The 16,464-nt window shown below is 33.1% G+C and overlaps 2 protein-coding genes across 2 annotated transcripts in view; both read right to left on the bottom strand.

Moving 5' to 3' along the window:
* Positions 1-764: 764 nt before the first annotated feature.
* On the bottom strand, positions 765-6,534 carry LOC130013630 (uncharacterized). The gene has a single exon (XM_056102457.1). It carries the CDS (start codon positions 4,119-4,121, stop codon positions 1,446-1,448), a length of 2,676 nt encoding a protein of 891 aa, XP_055958432.1. The 5' UTR covers positions 4,122-6,534; the 3' UTR covers positions 765-1,445.
* Positions 6,535-8,647: 2,113 nt separating this feature from the next.
* The window catches only part of LOC126826885 (ribitol-5-phosphate xylosyltransferase 1), a 129,179-nt gene continuing 121,362 nt past the window's right edge, over positions 8,648-16,464 (bottom strand). The window contains exon 6 of the mRNA XM_050555993.2: positions 8,648-16,126. Within this exon, the coding sequence (XP_050411950.1) occupies positions 15,712-16,126 (415 nt within the window). The 3' untranslated portion in view covers positions 8,648-15,711. The remainder of the gene's footprint in view (positions 16,127-16,464) is intronic.

Below are 16,464 nucleotides of genomic sequence, written 5' to 3'. Positions count from 1 at the left end.
GACAAAAAAAAAATTTATGTGTTAGTTCAGAACAAATTGTTGGCAAAAGTTTTGCAGCTCCACAATAATTTATTTTAAACAAGCCAACAGTAAGACTGATGTCCCCCTTCGAAATAGATGAAACATAATAATTAATTGCATTTATATCTTTTTCAAAAGTATCAACAATCAAACTGATTATCAACTATACACTTAGTTTCAACACTCTCTTTCAGATAGAATCAAAGTCAAAGATATTTACCTAATGAACATCAACATCAAGTTTAAACAGTCTACCTCAATAATCAATTGGAAGCAGAGTTGTTATGTTCCAAAGCCTTGACCAATCAAATTTATCGCTCCTTAGCCTAATCAGAAAATTCCCATCAAACTTACCCCCTCAGCAGAAAATGTTCATTATCAACTTAATCAAGGTATTGATGTGATGAAACTATACACCACGTTTCATCACACTCACTTAATTAGAACTGAAGTTATCATGTCCCAAAGCATCAACCAATCACATTGCTTATCTAGGCTTACCCTTAGCAGAAAATTCTCATCTTCGAACTCCATCAAGCCATTCACTTAATAAACACCTACACCAAGTGTGAACATTATTGCTCAATTAGAAGGGGAGTTATTGTGTTCCAAAGTCTCGACCAATCAAATTGTTTATCACTCTGCTAACCCTGAGCAGAAAATGTTCATTAGGCCAGACCAATTTATTTTCTTGTTTTACGGATTTTTTCTGGAAAAATCTGTAAAGGCAGGAGGGAAAAAAAAAAAAAAAAAAAAAGACCAAAATTGTGTAAAGGGCAGGGGGAAAAAAAAAAAAATACCCCCAGAAGTTTTTGAGCTAAAATGGAGTGAAAATTCAAGTTTTATGGAATAACGGTATTATTTGTCACTTTATATTTATCATAATAACTATTAGAGTTTGGGGTTCACTGAATTTTTTGGTGATGATGGAAAAATCCAAAATGGCGGAAATTTAAAATGGCGGCTATATTACTTTAAATTTATAGGCATTGCAATATCTTCACTATTTCTCACTTTGCATGCATCATATTGAGCTATATGAGGGTGTACAGGGTTGCTGAGTCAATTAATAAAATTAAAATTAATATGAAAAAAATTCAAAGGGCGGGAATTCAAAATGGCGTCTATATTACTTAAAATTTGGTTGTACTGCAATACATTTACTATTTCTCACTTTATATTCACCCTCACTGCACATACTTGGCACATGCCCGTCTCTAATTAGCTTTACGGTGCATAAAAATGGGACATTAAACTACATTTCATTTCATTTTCCTGCATAAAACCAAAACAACCTTTAAGTGAACACATTTAATAAAATAAAAGTTGAAACAGCTATTTTACAGTGTTAAAGTCTAGTGACATCTGTTTTGGGGCTCCTACTTAATGTCTTTCCCTTTCACCATGGCTTCCTTGCCATCATCTTACATTTTTCTTAGTCTTTTTACATTTCTTTTCCCTCTCACTATGGCTTCCTTGCCATCATCTTTACATTTCACACATATCGGTCGAACAACACTGTATTGCGCTTGCAAGCTTTGAATGTTTTGATCTGCAGCAAAATCTGAAGACTTAGCTACTCCACAATGAAAACAAACTGCAGGTAATGATACAGTGCTCTTTGAATAGTAAGTTGTTTCCATCGTGGAGCAACATCTCAATCCTTCTCGGACTATTATAGAACTATTATATTTGCTGGAATGTGGGAAGAGTGGGGAACCACATGTAAAAGAATTAAGTTCTTTGAGACGATCAACAGCTTGTTTCTCTATATATGTTAGTTTAGTTTCAGAGTACACACACCGTGGTTTCCCACATTCGACACATAACACCGCATCTCTTACTTTAGTAGCATTGAGAATTTTTCTATTCTTTTTGTCAATTTCCTTATTTTGGGAAGACAGCATTAGCGAGGGCCTTGCCAAATCATTTGTTGCTTGTCCATAAACAGTTTCGAATGATTCATATTTATTGTTGGATGCTACCACAGGATCTGGAACGAAGGATAGGGTATCAAACACTTCATCAGGAAGTCTTGGTGGGTTAAAGAGACAGTAAGCACAGTTTTCTATCAGAGCATTCGCACATTTTTTAATTTGAAATGTGTAATTACGTAAACGACAGTGCTTCTTCATGAAATCTTGAAGTGTTGCTGATTTTTCTAGATCAGGTTTTGTTAGTTTGTTTTCAATCAGATTTTGGTCTATCAGATCCTTCACAATCTTAAAAAAGTCATCAATTGATTCTTGATTTGCAGATGGACTAATAACTATTGGTTCCCCTTTTAACTTCAAATGACCAAATCTCTCCTGCAACAATTCTATAACAGGTGCTACTGATTGGATGAGACCCTCTTTAAACGCAGGGTATCGTCTTGCTGTGTCTCTGGCTGCTTTTAGACTATTTATACCCCTCATCTTCATTTCTAGATTGTCTGTCATATGTTCTCGAGAAAGACTCACATTTTGCAAAGCAAGATTAAGATTAGAATTAACTCGTTCCGCTAAATTGGCCCAACTACCCATAGGTGCAGTGCGAGCAGTTATAAGAAAATCTAAATCTAACCACATGAACATGCAGATGGCTGCTATTTGAACCGAACCAAATGTTGTCCGATGATCTGGGCCACCGTCTGTATACATGATCAAAATTGGGTGTTCAGCGTTTACTTGGGTATCATCCTGGCTATAATGTGTTCTTAATATATTGGTTGTTTCACAACCATGGCGGATGGCATTTGACGGACTGAAAACCTTATCTTTAACCGTCACAAAAGCTATTCCGTTGAAGAAGGAACTAGATGCAGCCTCAGGGATATCACATTTGAAAGTAACTGAGGGGATAGCACCACAAACATTGTAGTCATGGTCAAGAGCACTTATCGAAGGGCCTGATTTCGGAGCCAGAGAACGATTATGAGGTCTTACTCCTGTTGAAACTGGTAATCCTGGTTCTCCAATTGGCACAATAGCCTTGTCATCCATCCACAAGAAATCTGTAAATTCTCTATATTTTACCGCAAAGGCTTTGATGTACTGTAGTTGTACTGCTACATAGTGACTATCCTCATGCTGACCTCGTATTTGTCTGGATTGAATAGTAAACTTAACTTCAAACCTTGCCGTATATCGCAGTGCTGTTATTGTGTTTGGGTTAGTTGGCCAGAATTGTAATCTCACCCATTCGTTTGATGGGATCGGAGTGTTTTCGGGCAACCGCTTTTTTATAATTGACACAAGGTCTTCAATAGATATTGCGTATGGTAAGTACATATGTTGACCATGACGTCTCTCATGTACAGCTAGATTTATTTCATTGAAATAATTGTCAAGTTCGGTCCAAAATATATCAAACTTTGAATTTCGAGCATTGCCGTTCATCTTTCTTAAATCCCATGTGAGTTCAGGATCCTGGAGGGAGATAACTTCTTCCACACGTTTATCAATAACCTCCTGGTCTTCGGTTTCTGCAGACGAGCAGTCGTTAGTTAGAAATCGATACAAATTTCTGAGGACTGCTTTGGGTGAATTTGTAGCTTGTACATATTTGTTGAGGAACTGTTGCCTGATGTATCGTGTGGAAAATGTAGGTATATATTCACTTATTTGCTGTACAGTTTTAACTGTTTTATCATCTGATCTTTCATCTTCGGGTGGAAGCTTCCAAATGAAATTAATATTTCCCAAGTAATTACCATGAAAATATGTGTAATGGGCGACAGGATACGGAAGTTGCATATGTTCTAACCATGAACGCCTGTCAAATCGCTCTTCTGGTAAGAATTCAACCAAATCAAGGAATTCGTAAGGTTCTTTCACAGACAAGGTTGCATCTAATGCCATGTAATCAGCTCTAATTGGACCTGTGAGTTTTTGGATTGGGGTTAATGAAAAATTGATGTTTGGATTCCTCAGTGGTTCCATGGAAGCATTGCGCGCTTGTGATCGAATGTTTTGTTGACATAAAAAGTCAGCATACTTCTTCAATATGTTAATCAAGCCTTCCACAGCATTGAATAATTTAGTAAACTTCATGGTCCATGGAATCATTAAAAAATCTGACATTTCATCTATCAATGACCTAAGCTTACTCTCTTGCATCTGAAATTATAAAATAGAAGAGGTTATCAAAGGAACAAATGAAAATCAAATTCCGTAACAAAATGAATCCCGTTTTATTCCCTGAACACTTAATTTCTCAACAAACTCTCAGATTATCATCTTACAGTTACACTCCAATATAAAAAATCTTGTCAAACATTTGATGATGCCACTCTACAACTTGGTGTCAATTTGCCATCTCTAAAGGAGAGTCCACATAGCTAATATTCTTTTGGCAAGCTTTGTTGATATAATTGAATTGTTGACCACAACTCCTGCAGAGTGAATAAATTCTATACTATAACTCCCCTACTAAAAATCAAATGTCTATTACATAAAGGTTGTGTTTCATTGCTAGTTATTGTTTTGTGGCGGGTGCTGTGCACAGGGCAGGGTACGCTTACCCCTCCGGAACACCTGATACCACTTTTCATGCCATATGAAAAGTCCACATAACTAGTTTTGTTTATTGTATGTATGTCTATGTCTTTTACTGTTTTTAACAGTTTGCTTTGTTTGGATATTTTAATTCTAGCCTTGTTCTAGAAAACAAAATCTACCTGGGGAGGTCCTTTGTGACAGGCCTTGTTGTCATAATATCCAGAAAATTTTTGGAATATATCTGGAATTTGTAATCCACGATCTTTAAACTTATGATGCTGTGAAGTAATATACCATAATGTATTGTGGAGTGTGCTGACAAATTGCTTCCCAAGACTATTAACATTATGGGCTGTGAATCCAACATTCATTTCTTTCAACAAACTAAGAATGTCATTAAACATCCTATGGTCTTTTCTAAGATTGTTATAATTTTTTGAGGGGGGTAAACAATCATACTTTATGTTACTGGACATCATTTCATCAAAAGCATTTTTTCCCTGCTTATCGTTGTCACCACTTGAAGGAGTTGAGTTTGATTTTGAACCACTGACTTTCACTTTGCAAACAAGAAAGACTGTTACAAACATCAGATTAAAATCTACGATGACATGGAGGGGTGTTGATGCGTCTACGATGTTACCATTTGTCGTAACGTCTGAACTGGAAGCGGAATCAAAGGCCATAATTTTTTCGATGCGCAGTCCATCATCATCTACAATGCTGGGCGTGGAAGAAGTAGGAAGTAGGCCCACTCTCTCAATTGCTAAATTAGCCAGTTCACCCACTGTTCGATCGAGGCTTATTCTTATCAGGCACTTGAAAGATTCCAAAGCTCTTACCACTTTCACGCTAAAATAGCGTGAATCCATTGTGGGGCTTGAAAGGCGAAATCAAATGTCACCAACAACACGCCTAGATTAGTCGTATTGAACCATCATGGCGAATTTATTGGCCAAAGAGGAAGTGAAAACATATTTCATTGGCTGGTTATAAGTAGGATTAATAAAAGAATGCACACGATTGGCTAGGTGAAAACTGGACCGGTATTCTACGGAAAGAACCGAATGGTCACGGGATGTCACCAAATACATTAGTAGAGTAGACGTAGCGTTTGGACGAGCGAGGCTGGCATTGTCAAGGTTTATGGAGGCAGCGTTTATGTGAATACTTTCGTTCGAGATTTGGGTCGTCGATATTATTCTGCTAAGGGGTCCCGCTAATGGGCGAATCAGGAGCAGAAATCGCTATAACACGGTTCATGTCGCTATACGGACCGACATGATCATGATGTCGCATCTGAAAATCGGGATTTCGGTCGGTATTTTATTTAACATAAACTCAACTTACGTGTTTTGACAATATTATGTAAGCTCACATGTCCAACACTGATTAATTATCTGACCAATAAAATTAGCACCCTTCTATGACGATCACAGAATAATTAACACCAATAAAATAAATAACGGCTCACCATCCTCACGTTCGTAAAACATACGACGCAACTTTCATTTTTTTTTATAAGCTACCACGTATTTCATTGGCTAACTGATATAGCTAATCCAATCATTGACTTCGTTACATTATCACATGTGTTAATTATACATGTTCGGGGCCATGACTTCTCATCAAGTGAGCCGGTGTTCTCAAGTCTTGGCCCGGAAACATGAATAATTATTACCTGACATCGGCTTGTCGGGTAATAAGCAAACGGATTCAATAAATAATATATTTTCGGCAAGAATCTTGAAGTGGCGGTAAATTCCCGAATGTCGCCCAAATCCGAATTTTTTGCAACATGATGTCGCTACTACAAGCTAGCTGCTATTCCTATTGACAATATTGCGTGCACTACCATTTTCATTACTTTTACTGTTACTAAATTTCGTCAGTTTTAGAAGTCCAGAAGACGATTTTTTTTTTTAATCGGGGATTGAAGGTTGATTTTTTTTTTCATCGGACACAATTATGTTTTTTTTTTTTGGGCGGGTTCTAGAAATTCAGGTCGGCGGATCCGTAAAACAAGAGAATAAATTGGTCTGGCCTTATCAAATTTAGTCAAGGTATTGATGAAATGAAACTATACACCAAGTTTGATCACTCTCACTTAATCAGAACTAAAGTTATTGTGTCCCAAAGCATCAACCAATCAAATTGCTTATTTTTGCTTACCCTAAGCAGAAAATACTCATCTTCGAACTCTATCAAGGCATCTACCTAATAAACATCTACACCAAGTTTGAACATTCTAGCTCAATTAAGAGTTATTGTGTCCCAAAAAGTGTGATGGAGAGACAGACGGACGGACAGATAGACAAACTCATTTTAATAGTCCACTGCTTTGATCCAAAGACGGGGAACAATAAAGTTCAGTTATGCCTTGTCTAATATTTTAACCATAGGCCCTATAATAAGGTATTAAGGTCCAAAATTAAACTAATTTGAATAAGTTCAACAATATTTCATTTTTACACAAACATCTCAATTAAATAATCTGCTCATTCACAATTTTGTATAACTAAAACATTATATGTTAAATGTTTTATATATTTAAAGCTGGTTTCCATATAGTTAACAGACAACCAAATATTTCCATGAGAACAATACACATATAAAATGTTATCTTTCCCAAATAACAACCAATAGGGCAAATTGGAGGTTTATTGTCTTTCAAAATGGAATAGTTTATTTTGTAAAATAATTAATGATCTTCTGATTAAATAGTTTTATTAGAACAATACACATATGTGTTAGCTTTCCCAAACAAATGACCGATAGGGCAAATTAAAGGGTTTTTGTCCTTCAAAATGGAATAGTTTATATTGTAAAATAAATTGATGCTATTTTGCTTAAATTGTTTCACATCAATCTCTGAACTACAACATGGAAACCAGTATTAACTATACAGTTCATATATGAATGATATGCACAATAATTTTCATTAGATAAAACTATTTTGATTCAAATTCTAACATTTTTGCCATTGGAATAAATATAGAGTAGTATATTTTATATATGCGATAATAACATGCATAATATATATTAAATTTATTAAGTTTTGTTTGGAAAAATTCAAACATTTTCTCTTTTCTTAAATTTTGACCAGTCATACAAGAGCTATGACCTAATATATCATTTGTAAGAAAACTCAAGCATAAAATAGGTAAATATGTAATTGACAGTAATAATAGAACAGGTAGGAAATAGATAATGTATAGGAAGTATGCCTTCTGATAAATACTACAGAGTGGAATGTATCTAGTTGACCAAATTACGTAATAGTGCCTGCTAATTTGCAAGGTATGGTTCATGTCCATTCCGTCATTAGTTTTGTCAATCTGACATAAAGCAATTTAGAACCTTGGCAACTTTAAAAGACTCTCATACCAGCCATATCAAAGCCAGATATTCTTCTTGAGAACCGTGGAGATTTGTGACCTTAACCTAAAGAATAAAGTTTAAAGGAACCTGAATTGTAGTAGTCTATTGTTTTTGGTCACGGAGGAAAAGAACAATGATGAAAGTCAAAGATACTACAAAAACAAAAAAAAACATATATCTTTCCAACTATTCTATTGATTTAAAAAAGTAAATACTAATATGTTGTGATTAGTTTTCAATAATATAAATTTGTTGCTTTCATTTGTTTATTTGAATAAAGTGACTGAAAGGAATATTCTTACTGAACATAAGGAGGAGGACTTCTCCATGAGTACTTACTTGCGCAGCAAAAAGTATGATGTGACGTTACTTTTTTATACAAGTTGTTCTATATCTAAATAGTTTTCCAAAACGCAATATCTGGACAACTACTTAATTTAAAGATCTCAAATTTTCAGATTACTATTTCAAAGGTAAGGATTGAATTGAACTGAACAATTGCACTCAACTTAAACTGACCTCATTTTATCAACTTTTGTTCGACTATTATTGTATAAAACAGGCTAATATTTAATCCTCAAACTTTTAGGGGGGTTGGATGGCCGAATGGTTAGCACATGCACGCTCTGTCTTAAGGCCTGTCATTGAGTCAAGTGGCGTGGTTTCGAATCCCCAGTTGAAAGTGACAAGGAGTAGGGTCACCTGTCCAACCTTGTGGGTTTTCTCCGGGTCCTCTGGTTTCCTCCCACTGCTAAAGACCCCTACGTGCAAGTGATTTATTGTAATAAAATTAAACTATATTTAGTTCCGAAATGACCTAGTTTGTGTCAAGTGGACTTAAACCCCATTTCTCTCTCTCTCTCTCTCAAATTTTTTTTGATTTACACCATATCAATGAATAAACATTTTTCCAAAGTAGTGTAGTCAGAGGAAAAAAAAAGATCATAATTAAACACAATAATGAATGTATTATGTACTTTGAAACCAGATCTGTATAATATTCTAAATATCTATTGTATAAACAAGGTATATTATTATGATGAAGAATATTAAAATACAAGAAAAATAAAATAAAACATTTTGTTTTATAGTATCAATCATGATCTCCATTAATAAACAGATTGTCAGCCCAAAATATTTGAAGGGTTTAATAATTGTATGAATCATAAAAAGAAAAATTTGAAGGTCCTAATAACTGTATGAATTGTGTGAACTTCAGGAAATGTATTTCTTGTTGTGAATGAAATCATTTTAAAACAGAGACAAGGTGTGACAGGCAGCAAAGAAGTCTTTGTTAAATCTAACATCAATGACTAATAATCTATGTTCTAAATTTATAATCCAAAAATTTTAAAATTCAATATGGTCCACCAAATACATTTCATAAACAAGAGAGAATTTGATGGACATTTTGACAATACAAGGACATAACTAGTGTTTTTACCAAATTATATCACCGTTTTTAAATATAAACCTATCACTCATTCAATTTGATTGGTGAAATATGACTTCTCTACAGTATGTGAAACCAATAATCAGTTAAAGAGACAATATTGTTGCAGAGATCATATTTCTACATTACTTTTAATAGGTATTTGTGTGGCCTTAAAAAAAAATACAAACTTGTTTTGACATGTATGCTGGATGTATGATTGATTTATTTTTATAGAATACTCTGTACTTTTTGGTCCAATCAAAATCAATCCAATCTTTTCTTTTTTTTTATTTGAACAACACACAACATTTCAAAATAGCAAATTTGGACATGACCTATATATGGTTTTTCAATCTGCCAATTCTAATACAATACTACTCACAGATATGTCACAGAACTATCAATTAAAATTAATTAGACATGACACTCTTCTGAAGTTTACTGATATGACTTGAACATATTCTGTTGAGATGACTCTAATTCCATATAAATACCTTACAGTTTACAGTATACTAAAAGGACAACAGACCAGAATAAAAATCAAATAGTATGGCCTAAATAATAATTTAAGATTATTTGTTGTAACAAATAAAAACAAATTATAAGATTTATAATTGTGTATTTGATTCCACAACTAATAATCAGCCAACTTTGAATAGAAATTAACCTGGTAGTGAAAATAATGTGGGGTACAGTTTGACTATTAAAGATACGTTCCCAGAAATGTATTTATCGGGAGGTTATTTCCAAGAAAAGTATTTATGGGTAGGTTATTTCCAATAAAAGTATGGCAATTTTGGTATATGTAAAAATATCCAATTTTACTAGAAAAATACGGAATTCCCAGAAAAACACTCAACGATTAGGAATTCTGCTTGCCTGACGTCAAAGATTGCACGCAGAGATTGAGCACTTGATGTACATGATGATAAACTTTATGAAGAGTTAGACGTACAACACTTTCTGAGATACAAATCACAGAAAAAGACGTGGGCAGTGGATAATCCGAGAATTTAATTACGCTTCGATATTTATGATAAATGGATAGCAATTAATTATAGACAACATCGTTTTGTGTATGCAATGAATTTTCCTCCGACTTCGCACCCGTTGCTAGGCAGTTCGTCAGCTAATAGATTTTTTATAGCAGGGGTATTCCCTCGCCTAAACAGTGTTTTGACAAGGATTTGTAGCAAAATTTTGATAGATTTATTAGTTTGAATATGTTTTTAGTCCAAATACATCATCAAATCACACAGTTTGTACACAGGAACGTATCTTTAAAATATCTATATACCATCTGGTTTAATGTCCCTTTAAGGCAGTATTATTGTTAGTAGGTTTATAACACAAAACAAGAGAACATCTGTTTAGTTTTAAACTGCCCAATGTTTACATTATCAGATACCATGACAGGTCCTCCGATAAAATGGCTTAATTTTCACCACCTAAAAATAATATTCTTTCAGTTCTTATTATTACCATATTCCATTATTGACCTATATCATACAGTTCATTGTACTCAAATTAAATACTTGTAGTACATACTATTTGTTTGTTTTTTTTAAAAATAAGTTCAATAATGGTCATTAATTCTTGGAGCTCTAACCTGAATTCCATCACTCTTCATGACAGAATATAGCCAATAGGAATCTAAATATTTGGACATTAGGTGATGAATGATATGTCTGAAAGTTAATGTATATACATTAACAAACAAATATATTTATAAAGTTCATGGTGTGTGAATATTGAGCAGTTTTGAACACCATTAAAGCTGTATTCCTCCAAGTACTTAAAATTAATATTTTAAAGGTTCCATTTAATTTTAAAAGGGGTACGGAAAAGTTGCGCAAATCACAAGATACAATTTAAGCCAGGGCAGAGGGTTTAAAATGACAATTTTAAAATCAGCTTTGACTCCTATTTCATTCCCGACCCAAGAACATCAACAAACCATTCCAATCGATTTTTACAATTCATACAGCTTGACCCAGCATGATTATCTGTATTTTAATTAATCAAACAATATTATACTGGAGGAATGCAGCTTTAAATAAAATATCAACCAAATTCTTCCTGATGATTACAGACTAAATAATTAATTTGATATATGTATTAAGAATCAACAATAAAATAAATCAAATTAATATCAACAACAATAAATTGCATTTAATGCTCAACAATAATATAATTATAATCTGAATCTTCTGACTTCATATATACGCAGGGTTTTGTTTCGTAGAACGGACTGAAAATCACAGAATCCGAAATAAAAAACAACTTACAGCTAAGGCTGACATCTGTCAAGACCTAATTTAACTATCAGAAGCCAGCAAAAACTTTTAGAATCAGAAGATCCAGACTATCTTCAAAATCAAAACAGTTTTTGCTAAAACACAAAACTTGAAATCAAGTTGTTATCACGGTCATACTAATCACTGACAAGAACAGACAAGAGTGGGGTTTTTTTTTAGTCAATAGTGCCCAAAGTTTTGCAAAAAGTGACCGACAAGGCAAGATGTGTTATAGATATACATATATATTCTACACATCATATCCTCTCAAAAATTTCATAAAAAGTTGAAAAATTATTGGTATGTGGGTTCTTGTTAGTGACTGAAAACATTTTCATGATCAGAAATTTGTCATTTTGTTATGAAATCATTTAAATTTTGGATATGTGTAGACAATGCATATATAATATATCTTTCCTTGTTAGTCACTTTTTGAAATACTTTGGATGCTATTGACCAAAAGACACACTTGACTGATTAGTAGGAGGACCCTTTTGAAAATATGGTTGTTCACCCGGCTATGCTAAAAAAATACTAAGACCTAAATGTTTAATTACACAAAGGTTAATTATAGTTGTGGGTATTTGTTCTGCTGACTATTATTTTATAAATCAACTTTTAACCCTATGTCAACTTCAATTGAGGGCCATCATCATCATCACAAAAATCCAACTATTATTTAGTAAACATTAACCATCCAAACGAATTAATTACCGGTACAAAAGAAGAGAGTTTCTATTCTATCTATAGCTGGATTCAATATATACAGCTGATACTGCCTGATATATGAACCGGAAACCAACCAAATTGACATTCTTCAAATGTCAAGAATTAATTAGATTTAGAACTATGTTATAACTAATGATTCAACATTACCAAATAAAGTACATCTTATTTATGACACTTTTAACAGGGATTACTTACGTAATATTGTGTAGATTTCACTTTCATGGCAATCACATAATATATGAGAAATAAAACAATATCACCAAATAAGGTATTATTTATGAAACTTTTGGCAAAGATTAGTTTTTGTAATATGGCGTAGATCTCACTTTTATGGCAACATTGTGTGAGTAAGAAAACTATTTCAAAGAAACAATATTAGGCTAATAAATATATAGTACATCTTGATCATGAAACTTTTGACAAGGACTACTTATATAATACTGCGTAGATCACACTTTCATGGCAATCACATGTTGCCCATGTGAGTAATAAAATTATTTCAATGAAACAATTGTACTTATGAAGTGTTCAAGAAATTTGCCTAATAATTTTTAACAGGTTTTAGCCCATTAATCTCATCACTAATTTGTTTCATAAGTTCTATCAGTAATTTGAAGTTTAACTGACAAATATATCTACATAATATATTTATTCCGTTTAAATATTTATCATACCCATACAATAACAAAATTTGATATGTTGATGCTCTTCCTAATAAGGATACTGCAAGTTTATAATGCAATATTTAAATTTTCAATTAAATATACGTTCAATAAAGAATAAAAATAAATTCAACATTCTAATAAGTTTTTAATTTTATTTAGAGGCAGTTTTGGCCTAAACAGAGGTCACTAAACTTGGTATCTACATCCTTTTGAAGGAAGCATTTCCTGTACTCACTTATAGCCCAAGTATTGTCCAAAATCAAAGGTCAACTGTGCCATATACTGAGCTATCTTAGAATATAATCAGAAATATCTGAATAGATCATTTATTAATAGATCACATGTATATAGTTTTGGAGATGCCCCAATGACAATCTTGCAAACAGCCATAAAAAACATACCCCCATCTCTCTAATGTCATCATGGGTTATAAGGCTACACAAAATAAATGTCTTGTTTCTCGGGCAACTGACAGCTGAAACTGTAGGGGGGGAGGGCGGTTTATTTTTTTTTTTATCTCATTTCCGGCTAGAGGATGGTGCAAAATAAAATTTGCCTATTGTTGAAAATTGTTGGGGCGGGAGGGCGGCCTTGTATTTTTTTTTTTTTTTTTTTTTTTTTAATGAGAAAGTCATTACTTGTCTACGGTTTTGCTTTCAGTTATATATTATACATACTTAGAACATAAACCCAAAAATCAAGTCTACTCAAACACTGAACACTGACTGAAAGGAAAATAATTTTCCATATTTAATTCACGTAATGTAGCTTACTAATGGTAATGGTGACAACCATAATTGAAATTGGTTTAAAAGAAAATTCCGTACGACTATTAATAGCCGTCCATAATAACGACAATATTTTAAAGAGTAAGCCTCTGTCAGCATGTGTATCAAAAATAATCATCACGGTAAACGACACTTCGATCTAAATCTAGTATCGCTGGTTTATAAATAATGATTGACCTAATTCCAACCAATGCATGTCAAGTGTCATCGGGATTCGTGAAATGACTGTTTCTCAGGATATTTTGTGTGTTTCTCTGGATAATCGGTGTTCTATCTGGGGTTTATATCGAATGACTATTTAAATTTAACTAACAAATCGTCAGTAAAACCATCAAATGTGTAATCCAATTATTATTTTCCGGATTATCAAAACTACCGTTAAATGTGCTAATGACCCAGATTCTGACTAAGGTATGGTGACTATCATCGTATCGTATTCGTAGCCACAAGTTATAATAATTAACCTGTTCTACGATTCATTGTTTTATAAGTAGGATTTTTTCAAACATGGACCGACTGAAGCCGGCAATAATGATTGAAATACATTGCATTGTTGTCAATGACTTTCGGTGTTTAACACGAATCAAATTCTAGTTCACAAGGGGAGGTAATTAAAATCACGTGATACAAAAATGGAGGTTCTTTCGATATCAATAAAAAAGACCCGTAAATGAGCGTTTACATCTGAATCAGTTTAATACATTTGAATGGATATTCACGAATGGGGCATGTAGATACATGCGGCATATTTTTTTTATGACTTGCTTATCGATGTTCGGGCGGGCGTTACATATTTTTTATTTTTCATCAAGACTAATAAATAGGCCGCACGCGCAACCAATTTTGCGTGCGGGCGGTGCCCGAGAAACAACTTATTTTATTTGTGTTGCCTAACACTGCTTTTATTCTTTAATTTTGATACATGTATTAATAGATGCTATCTTAGATACATACATGTATTAATAAATGATATATAAGCCTACATATATTAATAAATGATACATAGTCATATTAATGAATGATAAGATACATATATTATCAAATGATAGATAAATGTGCATGAATAAAATAATCAATTCTATCCAGATAGACAAATGTATTAATAAATGCTATTTAGATAGATACATGTATTAATAAATGCCAATCTGATTAAAACACAGATCCTATTTCGTTTCATTGTTTATAGATCAAAATTTTGAACTTGTTTTACTACACTAGGATCTGGAAGAGTTGTTATATCACCAGCGTTCTGTTGAACTAAGGGATTAGCCAATGAAAGAGTCTGTTATGGTGAGTTCTTGCCGTGAAATGCACGGAACTGTGGGTAAACCATTAGGTACGTCAACGTTGATTTATTAAACAATGTTTGACGTCATAGGGTCATAAGCCGCTCGTGCGACACCTGTCATGACCTTCCAGTACAACCAGTCAGATCTTCATATAGTGTAGGCCATCGAAAGTATAAAAAACGAAACGAAATATAGATCTGTAATTTAATCAGATTGAATAAATGCTATCCTAAATAGATATATGTATTAACAAAAATGATAGATACATGTACATGTATTAACAAATGATATATACATGTACATGTATTAACAAATGATAGATACATGTACATGTATTAACAAATGATAGATACATGTACATGTATTAACAAATGATAGATACATGTACATGTATTAACAAATGCTATCCTATGTGAATTGTGCCTCTAAATTATTCAGATAGAGACAATGAATTACATAACATTATTTATATACAAGGACATGAACATACATGAACATAAATAAAATCAGCATCATTTGGCTCACATAGAAAGACTTTGGTTTCTTTCATAATTTCATTTTTCTTATTTAAAAACCAATAATGACAACAATTCTTTAAAATCTAGCACTATATTACTTCAACATATTACCGTTTTATATTAAAAAATCTTTCTTCTAAAACTCGCACTAATCTGTCTCTCATTATAGATTTAAAATTTTCGTACCACTGAATTAGTTTTTGTCTCCTGTGAGTTCGATCATCAGGAGTTAAAGTCACTTCTTTTTCTAAAATTCCTGGAAGTTCATTCCAACTTTTAACATAAATAACTGGAGCATTAAATTCTTTTAAAAGGCGCAATGGTGAAAGAGAGGAAGCACTTGATACACCACAGTTCCCGGGGGTCATGTGATCTTCTATAACGGGGACGGAACCATATGCCATGGCTTCGTAGATTCTGTAACATTCAGTATTTTGACCAACAGGATTAAGAGTTAAATCGCTCTGTGCAAGAGCTCGGATATAGTCATCTCTTGATTCATCTGTTTCTTGTGGAAGCCACCTAAAATAAAAAGACATGTTTTCTTTTAGCCTTCTTATGATGAAATTACTATTTATGTCTATTCTGGGAGGAAAATAGTACAATTCTTTTCAATAACAATATTCATTAGGTTGATTATCATCCCAATGTCCATATTTTCTATAACTTTGAATGCCATATGGACACAAATAATAAATCCCAATAATATTTTAATTCCATATATTTTTTCATTATGCACTAGGTAAGCCAATTACAAAAATTAGCTGATCAGATGAATGGTGGAGTTATTCCCCCTCAATGCACTCACTATCAGCATTTCATGAGATGCTGTTTATTCTGACTTAGATATCTATTTTAAA

The sequence above is a fragment of the Patella vulgata genome, chromosome 7 (genome assembly GCF_932274485.2).
Source record: "Patella vulgata chromosome 7, xgPatVulg1.2, whole genome shotgun sequence".
In the NCBI taxonomy this organism is placed as follows: Eukaryota; Metazoa; Mollusca; class Gastropoda; family Patellidae; genus Patella; species Patella vulgata.
This window is presented reverse-complemented; position numbering and strand designations above follow the sequence as displayed.

What these genes read in the sequence shown, in the direction of transcription:
- LOC130013630 (XM_056102457.1), bottom strand. Translation starts at nt 4,121, where the DNA reads ATGCAAGAGAGTAAGCTTAGGTCATTGATAGATGAAATGTCAGATTTT.